The 16,852-nt window shown below is 42.9% G+C and overlaps 2 protein-coding genes and 1 long non-coding RNA gene across 3 annotated transcripts in view; 1 reads left to right on the top strand and 2 right to left on the bottom strand.

Annotated features, from left to right (window-relative positions):
* Nucleotides 1–16,852, top strand: part of LOC309441630 — a 32,330-nt gene that overhangs the window by 5,195 nt on the left and 10,283 nt on the right. The window lies entirely within an intron of this gene.
* The window catches only part of LOC309441623 (UDP-glucuronosyltransferase 1A8-like), a gene marked incomplete at its 3' end in the record, with an annotated part of 29,714 nt that overhangs the window by 5,242 nt on the left and 7,620 nt on the right, over nt 1–16,852 (bottom strand). The gene's annotated exons all lie outside the window — the stretch shown is intronic.
* On the bottom strand, nt 7,951–8,912 carry LOC309440958 (UDP-glucuronosyltransferase 1A1-like; the record flags this gene model as incomplete). The annotated part of the gene is made up of 2 exons (XM_082055263.1): nt 7,951–7,977; nt 8,052–8,912. 2 exons carry the CDS (start codon nt 8,910–8,912, stop codon nt 7,951–7,953), a joined length of 888 nt encoding a protein of 295 aa, XP_081911389.1.

Genomic DNA, 16,852 nt, shown 5'->3' with positions numbered 1-16,852 from the left:
GAATAAAGAAAGCTGCAAGCCAGGGAACTGCTCAGGCTAGCTAGGAGGTTGCCGGTGCGCTGCAGGAACGCCATGCGGTCTGTGTAGCGAGTGAAGAACCTGGGAACGTAAGAAGGAGGATTTGGGCACAGGGTAGCGTGGAAGTCTAGGCTGCACGGCAGTCCCCGTAGGAGGTACACAGAAGGCAGGGAGAGGTGTTCAGCCACTATTTGTCCACATGGAAAAAAAGGATCCATAAAGACAGCATCAAATTTGCTTTCTTCAAGGTATTCAATCAGCTCTTTGTTAGACAGAAGATGTTTGCAGGAATCAAAGAACATGCTTGTAATATTTGCTATTTTTGAGAATTTTTCAAAGAAGGATTGGGGTGTGAAACTGCTATACCCCATCTTTTTAAATTCTGCCTCCACGTACTCCCTGGTATAAGACACAGAGTATGTTTTCACGGTATAATGCACCGATGAAGATGAATCTATCCGCAAATTTATCTCTGGTGCAAGCACCGTGATTTCATGTCCCCTCTCTCTGAGCCGCTCCACAACCGGGCGCATGCTGAGCCAGTGGCTGCCATCGATAGGGACAACCAAAAGCTTTCCTCCTTCAGAAAAGGTCCACAGGAGCAGGAAAAACACAGCCCAGGAGGCAAGAAGATTAAGTCCTGGATTTGAAGAAGCCATTTTCCGTGAGCTGTCAGCGAAGTTTTAACCAGCTGCAAAACTGCTGCAGGGGATGAGGAATGAATTGTGGGGTACTTTGCACTTTGTTCTTCACTAAGGTAAGTGTTTAATGTTTAATGGACCATATGTCTGTGAGCAGAAACAAGGGTAATTTTTAACTGTGGGTAAAGACGGGATTTGTCTTCTATGCAGAGTGAAGGCTTTAAGCAACTGGGCCTTTAAACAGTCAGCGATGTCTCACACTGAAAGGCTGAACAGAGTTAAGATTGGGAGGTATAACCTGACTGAGCATTCTCTATCTTATTAGCAAACAGTTAATGATGAACTCCCTGCCTTGAGTCTGCTCAAGTGATTGGACACAGAACTCGGAACAGAAGTCTGACCTGTGAATTAACTTGTGCTCTCAGAGCCTAAACGAGAAGCAATGAATTGACAGATATTTGATATCCAGTGGGTTGATAAGGTTTATCTTCAGATTTGTTTCTATACTGTACCAGTTATCAAAGCAAAAGCCCTGAGTCTACAGTAGTAAAGGTGACACAAGCTCAGCAATAACTTCTGCTGCTGCAACACCACCGTGGTCTGAAGAACGCAGTAAATGACAGGCATCTGCATTATATGCACAGCCCACTAGGGAGATTTGAACAAATTAGGGAAGGAGGGTAGATAGTTATAGTCCTGAAGGTTTCTGTTTCCAGTCATCCTCTTCTACGCTTTCTTCCACAAATGTGGAAGGAGCTCCCTCTACTGTTTTTGATTGCCTACCCTGCTCGGATTTGGGGTATTCATGCACATTATTGATCTCTGTCGCACACTATCAGTGCCTGGGTATACCCACAGAGTTAATTCCACCTTTCTACTTTGTGCCCAGTTAAGTCTCCTACAATTAATCTATATTCCACAACTGTTAGGGGTATGAATATGATCTAGCATGATTTTGTCATTTATCTAGATACAGTAGAACTGCCATAATTGTCTGACATTACTTGATATGCTTCCAACAAGCTAAGCTATACCTAGGCAGCTGTATAGCTTAGACAACTTCACCTAAGCTCTTCCGGAGAGAAACCCTTCAGCTGCTCACAGTGCAACGAAGCTAAGGTCTTGTGATCATCTATCAGAGCTACTTCCAAATCAAGCCATCCTGGTATTCGATCACATTTGTGCTCAAGCACAAATACTACTATAGGAAGCATTTAAAAAAGCAAATCTTAAATAATCACTAATAAATGCTATAATGCCCTTAATGGAAACAATGACAAACCTTCGATAATGACTTCCTCTGAGCACAGTTGATGCCTCCAACATAGACCATATTTGGCATTATTGGGCGCGGGTACTCAAAAACGAAGTCATATCTCATCAGCCAAATGGACGCTTTGCTAAACAGTTCCAGTACTGTTACTTCTCTTTGAAGAACCTCAGAAGCTACTTTCTCATATTTTAAATAAAAGAGGTAGCACAACAAATCTTCTGAAATCCCAACCAGAAGGTTCTTCACACGCTCCGTAAATGTCATGTGATCTGCACTGGATGTGAAAGTCTTCGGCACATAAGAGAAAGGACTGGGGCACTGGGCGGCTTTGTAGTCCAAGGTACATGGAAGACCACGCATAAAGTACACTGAAGGGAGAGAGAGATACTCAGCAACAATTGGTCCACAGGGCAATACAGGATCCGTCATAACGACATCAAATTTGGTATCATTGAGGTACTTCATTAGTTCTTTATTATTATAAGAGATGCCGACAAGAAGAAGAGAATATGTTCGTAAATTCTGACATATTGATGAGTAAAAATGCAGATTTTTCTAGAATGGGAGAGTTACCAAAACTGTTTTCACCAATGGAATTGTAGCTTTCATCCAGAAACTCCTGTGTGTAAGGCACAGAGTATGTTTTGATGGCTACAGGCCAAATGTTTATAAATGTTCTTAATATTACCTTCTTTTCAAAAGAACTTAATAAGTCTTGGCTGTGGTATAAGGCAAGATAGTCCTACTCCAAGGAGTTGTTTAGATAGCCAAATCAGATTGATTTGCATGGGATTTCAGTGACTTATTAAATTATTCTTAAGAAACTGAGTTGACACGACAGCCAATGATGCAATGGATAGTCAAGGGGTAGATGGGTGAATTAAATAGGCCCTGGTAAACAAAGCAGTGGGAGCACATGTGAAGGCACGTGAAAACTTTCAAGATAAACCTAGAAAAGCAGATATCTGCAGTTTGTGCTTGAAGAAGTGCCTGGCCAAGCAGATTTTATCTGTCATTAAGGAATATTGCATGGAAAGGGAAAAGGTGGATGCCAAAAGTTGGCAAATTTACAAATCCAAACAAGATAAAGGAATGGTACAGTAGCTAAAAAAGAGCAGTTTCTGGGTGGAGAAGAGGAACTGTTTCAGACTCCAAATGAAGCAGACTTGATCAGAGAGAGCTCTGAACGGTTTCTTCGTGCTGTGCAGCAGCCTGGAAGAGTCGTCGTGGAGCAGATAAGAGTGATGGGAAATCTGGTTCATGGATGTCTACCTTTGCTGAAGGTAGTTGGGTGTGACAAGCACATTTCAAGGCTAATACCAAGTGTGTCCTAAAAAGGTTCTCCATAGGGTACAATAAAAAAAGTTATTCTAATAAGCCAGCAAGAAGGACTATAACATCTAAGAACACTTCATTTGAGAGGAAGGAGATTCAGGCACTAATACAGTCCCTTTCTGCAGCCTGTTTAAGTGCCACAGGACAGCCTGTGCTCCAGATGGACAGACAGCAGCTCTGCAGAAAATTACCTGGAGTCTTTGTGGACAAGAAGATAAAGAAGATAAATAAGAATCAGCAGTGTGGCCTGCAGCCTTGAGACAATACTGTCCTGAGCTATACAGGTGAGACTGCAGCCAGCTGACTGAGGAGGTGATCCTTCTGTGTTCAGCACTTGGGAGACATGTGAAAATGTGTACCTAGTCTGGGGCTCTCCAGTACAAGAAAGACATTGGTGTGCTGGAGCAGGTCCAGCAAAAGCCAAGGGGATGGTTAGGGGCTGGGGACCACTGAGAAACATGAGCTTGCTCAGGATTCAGAAGAGAAGGCTGACAGGAGATCGTACTGCTGTCTTCAACTCCCCTTGTGGGAGAGCATAAAGAAGACAGAACCCAGCTCTTCTCAGGGACTCACAGTGACAGGACAAGAGGCAACAGACACAAGCAGCCACATGGAAAATTGGAACTGGATACAATAATAAATTTTAGATATATTAAAGTGTTTTCACTATAATGGTCATAGGAGGTATTCAAATACATTCAACATGACATAGAATGGAGCAATTTGAACTGGATATGCTTTGACTAGGAGGCTGGCTGAGAGCCCTGCAAGTGACCTTCCAAATGAAAGTATTTAAGGGTCTATGATAATTCAAAGCATAGAGAATCCTCCTTTAAAGAAAAAAAGACAGGAATGTAGAGGAAATCAGCAATGACAAGTTGGTCCACAGGATGTGTTGAAGGACTGCCTTTGCAGCACATCAACAGCCCTGGGTGATGAAGCACTGAGCAACCTGCTCTAATGTCCAAGCTGGCTTTGGGCAGAGGCACAAGGCCAATGGCGAGTTTCCCAGAGCTAATTCCAGACACAGCTCTTTATCTGTCTTTATACTGTGACATTAGGATGTCTTTACTGAAACAAGCACTGGTATCTCTTTGCAAAGAAATAGTAGTTTGAAATCCTTCTACTGTCAATTACCCACAGAAAGAGACTTTTCTAACTAAACCTACATTACGAATTTTCAAGGGTACGTGAGAACCTGCGAGAAGGACAAGAAAAAGGAGAGTATGACCCACCTGTGTCAGATTCTTGTGAGCACAAGTTACTCCACTAACCATGACCATGTTGGGCATCAATGGTCTTGGATAATGAAAAACAAAGTCTATCCTGAAGAGCCAAATGGAAGCCTGGCGTAAGAGATCCATCACAGTCACGTCCCGCTGGAGGAATTCAGAAGCCAGTGTTGCGTATGGTTGAAAGGCAAAATCACAGAGAGAAGAATTTTGGATGTCAAATATTAGATTCTTCACCCGCTGGAGAAAGTTCGTGCAATCTGTAAGGTGTGAACATCCTGGAGACATAAGAAGGGGGATTGGGACACGGAGTGGCTTGTAAGTCTAAATCACATGGTAAGAGTTGCAAAGAAAACACAGATGGGAGTGAAAGATGCTCAGCCAGTATCGGCCCACAGAGTAGGAAAGGATCTGTAAAGACAGCATCAAACTGACTCTCCTTAAGATATGTGACAAGCTCTTTGTTGTACAGTAAGTGTGAACAGGTAGACAGGAACAAAGCAGAGGAATTTTTCAGTAGTTCATGTGTTTTAAAAAATCTTTCCAGAAAAGATCCTTCTTCAAACGCATTCTGGCCAGTTCTCCAGAAAGTGCGATCCAGCTCTTCCTGCGTGAAAGGCACTGGGTACGTTTTCATAACAAAATTCTTTGTTGGCTTTATGTGGAGAGTGATTTCAGGTGCTACGACGACTATTTCATGTCCCTTCTGCTTCAGACCATCCAACACTTCCCGCATGCTGAGCCAATGGCTCCCATCCACCGGCACCACCAGCAGCTTCCCACCAGCAGCCAAGCTGAGCATGGACAGGAGCAGAACCAGCGTCGCCGTGACTCGTGCATGAGCACTAAGCACAGGGACCATTTCTGCAGAAACCTGGTGAGTGCTGCCCACAAAGAAAACCACTGGTGACCCTGAAGCAAGAGCACCAGCTCCGCTCTTTTAAGCAATCTCTGCTTCTGTCTAACTTTTGGTCCTTGGAGTTATTTGCTGTGTGGTAAATGGATAATCACTGTTTTGATTAAAGGCTGCAGAAAAGAGATCAGTAATCTACATTGTTGCATAGTAAATGTGGTGAGAGTGCCAGATATGCTCTGCCTGGTTCTATTAGAAAAGCTTTGGCAGCTCTGTTGCCTTTGAGCAGAATCTGCCAGGCCACCACAGCCCCTTCAGGCAAAGTGAGATTGACTTTTCTCTCAGATCTCACATAGCCATCACCACAGTCAAACCTTGTACATGGAGACAGTGCTTCTTAGCCTCAGAGTCCACAACCTGCAGCACTCCTGCTGATTCCAGCTTTGGAAATAGCCTTGGCAAGCAGACAAGTTCACTGACAAAGAAACAAGTGGTAAGGCAGCAAGGGTGCACCAGGACAGAAGCCTGATGTGCCTTTCTCAGTAAGCAGCGGACCCTGCAATGATTTGCAAAGTTGTATGGATTATACCTGACTGCAAGGCTTTGACAGCCCCTCAGACTTGCCTGCTGCTCATCCATCACTCACAAAGGAAGAGAGTACCAATTTACTCAACGTTACACAAAATGGCTTGAAATACACATAGTGAAAAGGCATCAACTGAGCATAATTTATAAGAGAAAAGGTATAGCTGCCTAATGGGAAAATGGAAAGTGGGGAAGAAAGTAAAGAAAAATAATTTCTTTCATGAGTATTTGCCTAACTCACTCAAACAGGAACTTGATTCCTATCCGCAATACAAAATTCCACACTTGTGAACACGTACGTCTATCAGAGCAAGAATGAAAAACACAGCATGACCCACCTGTGTTAGCTTCTTGTGAGCACAGTTTATTCCTCCAATTACAATGATGTTGGGCATCAAAGGTCTTGGATAATCTAACACAAAATCAAACCTCAAGAGCCAAATGGAACCCTGGCGTAAGAGATCCACCACAGTCACATCCCGCTGGAGGAATTCGGAAGCCAGTTTTGCGTACGGTTGAAAAACAAAATCACAGAGAAAATAATTTGGGATGTCATATATTAGGTTCTTCACCCGCTGGAGAAAGTTCATGTGATCTGTAAGTTCTGTGTACATCCTGGGGACATAAGAAGGGGGACTGGGACACTGAGTGGCTGGAAGGTCTAAACTACATGGTATGCCTCGCAAAAGAAACACAGACGGGAGTGAAAGATGCTCAGCCAGTATCGGCCCACACGGTAGAACAGGGTCTGTAAGGACGGCATCAAACTGACTCTCCTTGAGATACCTGAGAAGCATTTTGTTGTCCAGTAAGTGTGAACAGGTAGACAGGAACAAAGCAGAGGAATTTTTCAGTAGTTCACGTGTTTTAAAAAATTTTTCCAGAAAAGATCCTTCTTCAAACGCATTCTGGCCAGTTCTCCAGAAAGTGCGATCCAGCTCTTCATGCGTGAAAGGCACTGGGTACGTTTTCATAACAAAATTCTTTGTTGGCTTTATGTGGAGAGTGATTTCAGGTGCTACGACGACTATTTCATGTCCCTTCTGCTTCAGACCATCCAACACTTCCCGCATGCTGAGCCAATGGCTCCCATCCACCGGCACCACCAGCAGCTTCCCACCAGCAGCCAAGCTGAGCATGGACAGGAGCAGAACCAGCGTCGCCGTGACTCGTGCATGAGCACTAAGCACAGGGACCATTTCTGCAGAAACCTGGTGAGTGCTGCCCACAAAGAAAACCACTGGTGACACTGAAGCAAGAGCACCAGCTCTGTGCTCTTAAGCAATCTGTGCTTCTGTTTAACTTTTGATCCTTGGAGTTATTTGCTGTGTGGTAAATGGATAATCACTGTTTAGATTAAAGGCTGGAGAACAAGAGATCAGTAATCTACATCGTTGCATAGTAAATGTGGTGAGAGTGCCAGATATGCTCTGCCTGGTTCTATTAGAAAAGCTTTGGCAGCTCTGTTGCCTTTGAGCAGAATCTGCCAGGCCACCACAGCCCCTTCAGGCAAATTGAGATTGACTTTTCTCTCAGATCTCACATAGCCGTCACTACGGTCAAACCTTGTACATGGAGACAGTGCTTCTTAGTCTCAGAGTCCACAACCTGCAGCACTCCTGCTGATTCCAGCTTTGGAAATAGCCTTGGGAAGCAGACAAGTTCATTGACAAAGAAACAAGTGGTAAGGCAGCAAGGGTGCACCAGGACAGAAGCCTGATGTGCCTTTCTCAGTAAGTAGCAGACCCTGCAATGACTTGCAAAGTTGTATGGATTATACCTGACTGCAAGGCTTTGACAGCCCCTCAGACGTGCCTGCTGCTCATCTACCACTCACAAAGGAAGAGAGTACCAATTTACTCAACGTTACACAAAATGGCTTGAAGTACACATAATGAAAAAGCATCAACTGAGCATAATTTATAAGGGAAAAGGTATAGCTGCCTAATGGGAAAATGGAAAGTGGGGAAGAAAGTAGAGAAAAATAATTTATTTCATGAGTATTTGCCTAACTCACTCAAACAGGAACTTGATTCCTATCTGCAATACAAAATTCCACACTTGTGAACACGTACGTCTATCAGAGCAAGAATGAAAAACACAGCATGACCCACCTGTGTTAGCTTCTTGTGAGCACAGTTTACTCCTCCAATTACAATGATGTTGGGCATCAAAGGTCTTGGATAATCTAACACAAAATCAAACCTCAAGAGCCAAATGGAACCCTGGCGTAAGAGATCCACCACAGTCACATCCCGCTGGAGGAATTCAGAAGCCAGTTTTGCGTATGGTTGAAAGGCAAAATCACAGAGAAAATAATTTGGTATTTCAAAGATTAGATTCTTCACTCGCTGGAGAAAGTTCATGTGATCTGTAAGATCTGTGTACATCCTGGGGACATAAGAAGGGGGACTGGGACACTGAGTGGCTGGAAGGTCTAAACTACATGGTATGCCTCGCAAAAAAAACACAGACGGGAGTGAAAGATGCTCAGCCAGTATCGGCCCACACAGTAGTACAGGGTCTGTAAGGACGGCATCAAACTGACTCTCCTTGAGATACCTGAGAAGCTCTTTGTTGTACAGCAAGTGTGAACAGCTAGAGAGTGCAAGATCAGAGAATCTTTTCATGTTCTTGTATATTTTAAGAGATCTTTCCAGAAAAGTTCCTTCTTCAAGTACTGTTTGTACAAATGCTTCGAAAGATTCATGCATCTCTTCCTGTGTGTAAGGCACTGGGTACATTTTCATAACAAAATTATCTGTCGGCTTTATGTGGAGAGTGACTTCAGGTGCAACGACGACTATTTCATGTCCCTTCTGCTTCAGACCATCCAACGCTTCCCGCATGCTGAGCCAATGGCTCCCATCCACCGGCACCACCAGCAGCTTCCCACCAGCAGCCAAGCTGAGCATGGACAGGAGCAGAACCAGCGTCGCCGTGACTCGTGCATGAGCACTAAGCACCGGGACCATTTCTGCAGAAACCTGGTGAGTGCTGCCCACAAAGAAAACCACTGGTGACACTGAAGCAAGAGCACCAGCTCTGCACTTTTAAGCAATCTGTGCTTCTGTCTAACTTTTGATCTTTGGAGTTATTTGCTGTGTGGTAAATGTATAATCATTTAATTGATAAAGGGCTGCGTAATAAACATTTAATTCCAGCCAAGCCCACAGGCTTGTGGTGCGTGGTGGATGCACCAAATAAACCCTATCAATTTTTATTAGAGTAACAGTAAAGTGTGTCCTAGGAAGGAGGCAGGGTTGATTCTGGGTGGGACTGCACTTCTTCCCTCTGGATGAACCTTTTGCAAGTGCAGGAGATATGTCATGTGCTGCCCAGATAAAATATTCCTGGCTCTGTGCTTTTAAGCAAGCTGTGTTGTGGTTCTCTGAGTGGTCTTTAGATTTATTTGCTGTGTGGTAAATGTATAACTATGTGTATGGCAAAGATGGAATAAGGGGTGTTAAGGTACAGCCGATTTGGCAGACAACAATCAGAGTGGCAGCTAAACTGGGAAACACCCACTTCTTTGTAGTGGAGGAACACTAGGATTTAAGAAAATGTGGGATCCTTAAATAAATGGTCTGCTCAAAAATGCACAATAATTCCACAATTAACAGATCATTAATTTTCCAAACAAAGATTTTCAGTATAAGGAAAATCTTCCCCTCCTACCAGTCCAAATCATTTTTTATTTGTTAAAGGCTGGAAAAATATTAATGCTTCACATAGGAAATGGTCTGGTTTCTTATCCAGTTCTATATCTTGACACTGTAATGGAAATGGAAAATTGGCTACCGAAGTTCATTTCCCTGAAAGGCCTCTTTTTAGAAGGATGAAGTAGGAGTTGGAGGGAGGAAGGATAAAGGCATATTGTTTTGCCAGATACATTTAAAACTGGATTAGCAACTTTGAAATTCCATTCTGGATCAGCCTAGGAAGAGCACACTCTAGGGTCACGAAAGCAAACACTAATGCATAGACAGGATTTGCAGACAATCAGACATAATTATAATAATTATTGCACATAAGTAATTTTGACCATAGTGTAATTTACGATAGAGGTTGATGGTATGCACTAGAACTTTTTTAAGGACATTTACCAAATTACTGGATTTCTAGGTACACCCTTTGCAGGGAAACGTTTCAGAAGGCAGTGTGAGCTGCTGCAGATGGCTCAGTGCTGGGTAGCAGCTACGAAAACCTCCAATGGTTCTGCAGAAAATTGCGTAAGGAATCCATACAATAGAAGGATAAGCCTAGACTGACAAAGCAACTAGTCATGCATCATGACACTTTATTTCTAGATTATGGAAGGGTGGTTCTCCTAACCAAAAAGGTTCATTGTTTTTAAAAATCAGTTGTGAAAGTAAAACAAATAGTTTCAGATAATACCGATCTGGTAAAAATAAGCAGCAGAGTTGCCTGCTAAGTTGGGGATCACCCTCACTGGTGGGTGTGTGCCTTGTTAGGGAGAGTGCACTGATAAACTACTTCCAGCTCGCCCAAAGAAAACAACTGCATAAGCAAAAATGCTTAGATCCTGCTAATGCTATAGAAGACTACCTGCAAGAGTGGGAGAGAATTAAAATCAACCCAGTTTTTCACCTGTTTTGTCTTTACAGTATACCTTAATGCAAGTATAAATCCCACAAACTCAAGTATACAATTATACATAGAGCATTTGTAAACAGCCTTTTCCCTTCAAAGCTTAACATACTTCATAAAGGAAATCACTGACCTGAGATAAGGGCTTTTTCTTTCCACAATTTATACCTCCAATGAAAACTATGTTGGGCATCACTGGCATGGGATACTCAAAACCAAAATCCATTCTTTTAAGCCAAATAGATCCATGGCTTAAGAGCTCTTTCATTGTTACTGGTCTGTGGAGAACATCTGAGGCCAGAAGTTCAAATGGCAAATAGGCAAAATTGCAAAGAAAGGATTCTGATGATTTCAGAAATAAGTTTTCCACATGCTGTAGAAACGTCATGGGGTCTGAGCTGTCTGTAAATGTTCTTGGGATGTAGGAAGGAGGGTCTGGTCACTGGGTAGCCTGCAAATCAAAACTGCAGGGGAGTCCCCGCAAAAAGAAAACAGATGGGATAGAGAGATGCAGAGCCAGTATTTGTCCACATGGTACAATGGCATCTGTGAGAACAGCATTAAATTCACTCCCTTCAAGATATAGCATCAGATCCTTATTGTGCAGTAAATTGGTACAGGAAGAGATGTAGAGACTGGAGATGACTTGAACTTCTTCATAAAGCGCAGCAATCCTTTGAAGAAAAGGTCTTCTCTCAAAAAGATCATTCACAAATGAATGCATGCTTCCTCCCAGTTCTTCCCTCGTTAAAGGTACTGGATACATTTTGAGAGTGTTATTCAGACGCCTTCATGTTCAAGCTTACTTCTGGTCCGACAACAACAATTTCATGACCTTTCTGGCTGAGGGCCACCAGCAATGAGCACATGCTGAGCCAGTGACTCCCATCCATTGGTACCACCAACAACTTTCCACCAAGGGCTAAGCAAAACAGAGACAGGAAAACCACAACTCCTATAGAAACTAAATAACTGGATTTACTTACATGAGCCATGTTGCTAGAAATCCAAGGCTCATCTGCCCTGACATAACAGATTTTCAGGAGACCCCACAGCCCCTTGCCAGATTCTTGCATTCCCCTTAATGATCTGGTTTTCCCAGCAAAACCAGTCATTGTTCAAGGCACTGATGAGTCATTTAAGGAACAGTGATAAATCAGCTTGGGTTGGGCAGAACTGGGCTTGGTATCTGAGGCAGCCTTGTGATGAATCCTTTCTGATTCATTCCCTGAGCTGATGGATGTTGAATTGAAAATACAATCAGACTGTGTAAAAACAATATCGCAAGTCTTTGAATAGTGCTGGCACTTGGAAGTAACTGCGCTTGCAGATGTTAAAATGGCTTTCTTGCTTTCATTCTTCCCTTTCTTTTCGATAAGCATTTTACAGTTGTTCTGAAATGGTTGTCAAGTTTATATTTAAATCTAATTATAAAATTATGCCACTATACAGCACAATATCTGTGCAAATCCTAAGGAGGAGGCTCTGTGACTGACAGAGAGCTCAGCACTGAGGCCAGGGACACCACAAGGTACAAATTTATTACAATAAACAACATTGCAGCAGAGGCTTGTATCAGCAAAGGAAAACCCCTGAATCTGTGCTGTCAAGCACAATACCTCTTTGTTTTCATCCTGACCTACATCTCTGTGCTGCTCTCATTTATTTTCTTTCTTCAGGAGCAACAGAAAGGAAAAGCCACTCAGTTCTTCTTGTACCTAGTTAAATATAGGAAAGCCTGGACAGAAATAGCCAGCAACAGCCCTCTTGTTTCAGGCCAGGAATGGATTTTAAATGGTAAGAGGTGGTGTTACTACTTCAGATGAAAAACTAAAAGTAAGAGACGGTGTCTGAGCAGTTAATAAGTATTTCTGATAAACTTGGCAACCTGCAGGATTATATTGTTCCGTGAGATGTAACTGTGTGATTTAGAGGCATAGGTGGAAGACAAGAAGAAATCAGGATGGAAGAATCAGTACTTCTGCAATAAATATTGCTGCTGGACTATGATCTTTATCCCCTGAGCACCATGAGAGTGAGTTTGTCTTCAGAGGAAAGTCTGATTTTAATCTGGAGCTGCCACATGGCCACTCCTGGAGGATCTGCCTGGGATTGGCCCTGAGGAGCCCTTAAGCAGCTCTGATGGACAGAACAGATAGGAAAAAAACTCCTCTCATAAAAGCAGCGGTGTAGGGGGCTGGTGGTAATTTGAAAGGCTTTTGTGAAACAGCAAGTTCTGAACACTAGCAGCTCAACAGAAATGGGCAATACTTTCAATGGGCAGCATCAGGTGAAGTACCGGGAGGGGTAAAGCAAAGCCTGAGGGCGGTTAAGGTTGGCTCTGGCAAGGTTTGTAAAAGGCTTGTAAAATGCAAATCTGTTTTCTTGTGAAGCTTCACTCATTTGTGTTCACAAAGGCCCATGAATTTGGGGGAAGAGTAGGAGTGGTGATAGGCGGGAGGAATCCATCCCCTAAGACTCAAGGAAGGCTGGCAAGTGAAAAGAGTTCAAGGGAAAAATAGAAGAAAGTCTGTTTATTTTTAAGTAGCATTTACAAAGGATAAAACTTTATCCTTTCTAGGAAACAAAGCAATTTAGTGCATTTTTTGCATTAATTCCTGGGTGAGATGCTGTTTGTGTACCTGACTTCAGCTGGAACTGAACATAGCATAGCATGTGATCCCCTCATTGAACGAAATCCCTGTGTTGGGCAGACCCAAGGAAGGGAGATGGAATCACATCTCGTTCTCCTGGTCCACCATTCCACTCAGTTTTTGGCTATAGAGAAAGCATTAACCTAAATTATCTCTTTAGGCAAGAAATGTCCATATCAAACACACCATTGGACCTCACTCAGATGGTACAGGTGTATGACTGCCAGAACTTTTCCCATGTTATACCTTTCCCAGCCAGACACTGACCTGAGATAATGGTTTCCTCTGTCCACAGTTTATGCCTCCAATGAAAACCATATTGGGCATGACAGGCATAGGATATTCAAAGACAAAGTCAGTTCTCTTCAGCCAAATGGATCCATGACTTAAAAGCTGTGTAACTGTCATTGGCTTTTGGAGAAAGTTTGAGGCCAGGCTTTCAAATGGTGAGAAGAATATACTGCAGGTGAGATGGTCTGCAGTGGCGAGCAAGAAGTTCCTCATTCTCTGAGGAAATGTCATATGATCTGTATAGAGTGAGAAAAGTCGTGGGACATAGGATGCTGGGTCTGGACTCTGAGCAGCTTGAATGTCTATACCACACGGGATGCCCCGCAAGAAGAAAACAGTAGGGATAGAGAAGTGCAAAGCAACTATCTGTCCACAGGGTGTCAGAGGATCTGTAAAGATGGCGTCAAATTTACTTTCTTCGATGTATTTCATAATCTCTTTGTTGTACAGTAAGGAACTGCAGAAGGCTTCAAACATGGCAACAGTCTTTCTGAAATGAACCCAGGTATTCACAAATCTCGTCAGGAAGGGCTCTTCACTAAAACAGTTTTCACTGAGTGAGCGCATATGTTTTTCCATGTCTTCCTTTTTGAAAGGCACAGGATACATTTTCATTTTGTACATCTCCGAGGAATCTATCAGGATCCTGCTGTCTGGGGTGACGACGACTATTTCATGGCCTCTCGCGCCCAGCTCAGCCAGCACCTCCTTCATGCTCAGCCAGTGGCTGCCCTCCATGGGGATCACCAGCAGCTTCCCGGCGGTGGCAGCGCCCAGACGGCACAGGAGTGGCAGCAGCACTGCCAGCAACATGCTGCGAGTCCGACAGGCAGGGACTCATGCACAGAGGAGCCGGGTGGGTTCACAAGCTTTTGTAGCTATAGTCCACCTCTGCAAACAGCGCTTTCTGATGTTGCTTTGCCCTTTGGCTTGTCTGGCATTTCGGGCCCTCGCATGTTTGCACACAATGGCAGTTGCACTAGGTGATTAATGATTATAAAAGGTTGGGGAGGAGGTTCGTACTTCAGAAGCGGGCTTGTGTGAGCATGAGAAAGGTGTGTTTCCCATCATATACTTCACTCTCCTAAGCCGTGAGTACATCTCATTGCCACAGCCTTCTCCTTCCCATAGTAGGTCCATGACACTTCTTCCCACCAGCCACCTTTACTGACATGACATTTACTGACAGCGTGCTCTGAGATACATGGGAACCCCAGAAGGAAACACATCCACAGGGCAGATGGGCAAAAACACTGCTGGGATTACCCCACATGGTAGTACTGAGTCTAGGAAGCGTGCATCAAAATTAGGTTTTTTCCACCTAGTATTGGAGTTCTCTACGTCACTGAAGGCTGACAGAGTTGTCACAGAGTGTAGTAAACTGATATTCTTTTAATAAGTATTTTCTAATGCAGCTAAGGCAAGTTGTACAGCAAAACATAACTTATAGTAAAGATAAATATGAGGAATCAATGTTAAAGTACCTGGGTTTTGGGTTTTGCTTTTTTTTAATAACCAAAACCAGTTGGTACAACTGAAAAAATGAATTATTTTTTCCATTGATGCAAACATGCTTTTTTTTTTAAAGATAAGTAGCCAACAGAAAATCTTTCCACATCTCTATATATCTATCTAACCTCTTACCAAGTATAAAACTAAATTGCAAAACAGCAGGTCACCATTGTACCTCAGATAACATAAACTAACAACAGGTTTCTAATAATGAACCCATGAGTTCATGGTCCACGTCTGTTTACTTCATGACTGAAACAGTTAATGGACTCTGATCCTTCTTGATTGTAAACTGCTGGGGTTTTAGATGTTGATGATAATCTCTCATCATAAAAATTTAAAAATAGGTGGCTGGGCAGGTGCCTTTGGGTTACAATTTGCTTGTCCAGAACATTCAGGGCTCTACATTACTGGTGGAGCTTTCTGCATGCTTATATTCTCTAGCCTGGTGGGAAAGCTTTGATGTTATTGAGAACATGCCCTCCAAAAAGAACAGACAGCTCCATCACATGCACAGTCCCCAGTTTACAACAGTCCCCAGTTTACAACATAGGACTAACTTAATGGGAATTTTTCAAACAGCCCAGGAGAAGGTGATGTGCAGAAACAGATCTGCTGCTCATAACCTCTGAAAAGGCTGTCAGATGAACACTAGAAGATGATGTCTTCAAGCTAGACTGACAGATGAAGACAGACAGTCATGTGTATCCCATGTGGGGCATTTATAGATACCTGCTTGAGTCTTTAATAACCCCTTGGCAAATTTTCCCACTCCTGACTCCATGTCCTTTTGAAAGACTCCTTGCGACTCTCCTTCATTTGAACATATATAACCAGCCAGAGTAAACCCAGTGGCATTAGAGACTGTCCTGGTAAGCGGACAGGCTCTGCCACTGCCAACACAAGCACTAAACATACTTATCTGGACAAAAGGGGAGGATATTAGGGCTTTCTTCTACACCACTCCGTTTCACTAATACTTGCAATACTTGAATATCTCTTTGCTGCTCTTCTGACTGCTATAGAATATGCTGTACTTGATTCAGAGACGTGGTTGATATCCAAAAGCCTGAATGGGAATTTATAGAAGGCATCCCCACCCAGAAAAGCTTAAAAACAATTAAATAGCCTACAAAAGAAGGAGCAGATTCATTTTTAAAAGGCTTTCCTTGACACCTTTACATAATAGGAAGGATGTAAACGAATCAATCTGGCAGATGGATATGACAGAAAAAGAACTGATGAATAGCTAAAATGTTATTTCCTATAACCTTCAAAGTATATGAAAGGAAAATGGGTACGCAGAAGTATGGATGGACAGTCCACGAGACAGCTGGAAAGGGATGACACCATGGGGCAGACAGAGGGCAGACTGTGCTTATGGATGTTCTTCAGGCTCTTTCAGAGCAATATAGCCAAGTCCTTGGAGCCTGGTCTTGGTTGTAGGGACAGCTCTTATGGAGATGGACATGGCATAAAAAACCTCGATGAAATGGAAGCTACTACGTCTGGCTCCTGTTAGTAAAGAAAGTTTGCAGCTCACCAAAATTCAGGTGAGCTTCAGTTCAACAAAACAGCGTATTATTTGCATTAAAGTTACATGTCACTTGGATTTTCATATCTGATAAGACATTGGGTTTGCCAGCATATGATTTAACCTGAATGTTGGATACTAGGAAATAACATTTCTGCATCATGCAATATTTCTCATTAGCTTTCTATCTTTAAATACCAAGGTGCTGCCAGTTAGGTTTTGATCTAAGGATGCTCAAATATTTATGTTCTTGCCTTTTCAATAAAAACAAAACGAAATTTCATACCTGAGACAGTTTTTTCTTCTGATCACA

The sequence above is a fragment of the Streptopelia decaocto genome, assembly GCF_964273445.1.
Source record: "Streptopelia decaocto genome assembly, chromosome: 6".
Lineage (NCBI taxonomy): Eukaryota > Metazoa > Chordata > Aves > Columbiformes > Columbidae > Streptopelia > Streptopelia decaocto.
This window is presented reverse-complemented; position numbering and strand designations above follow the sequence as displayed.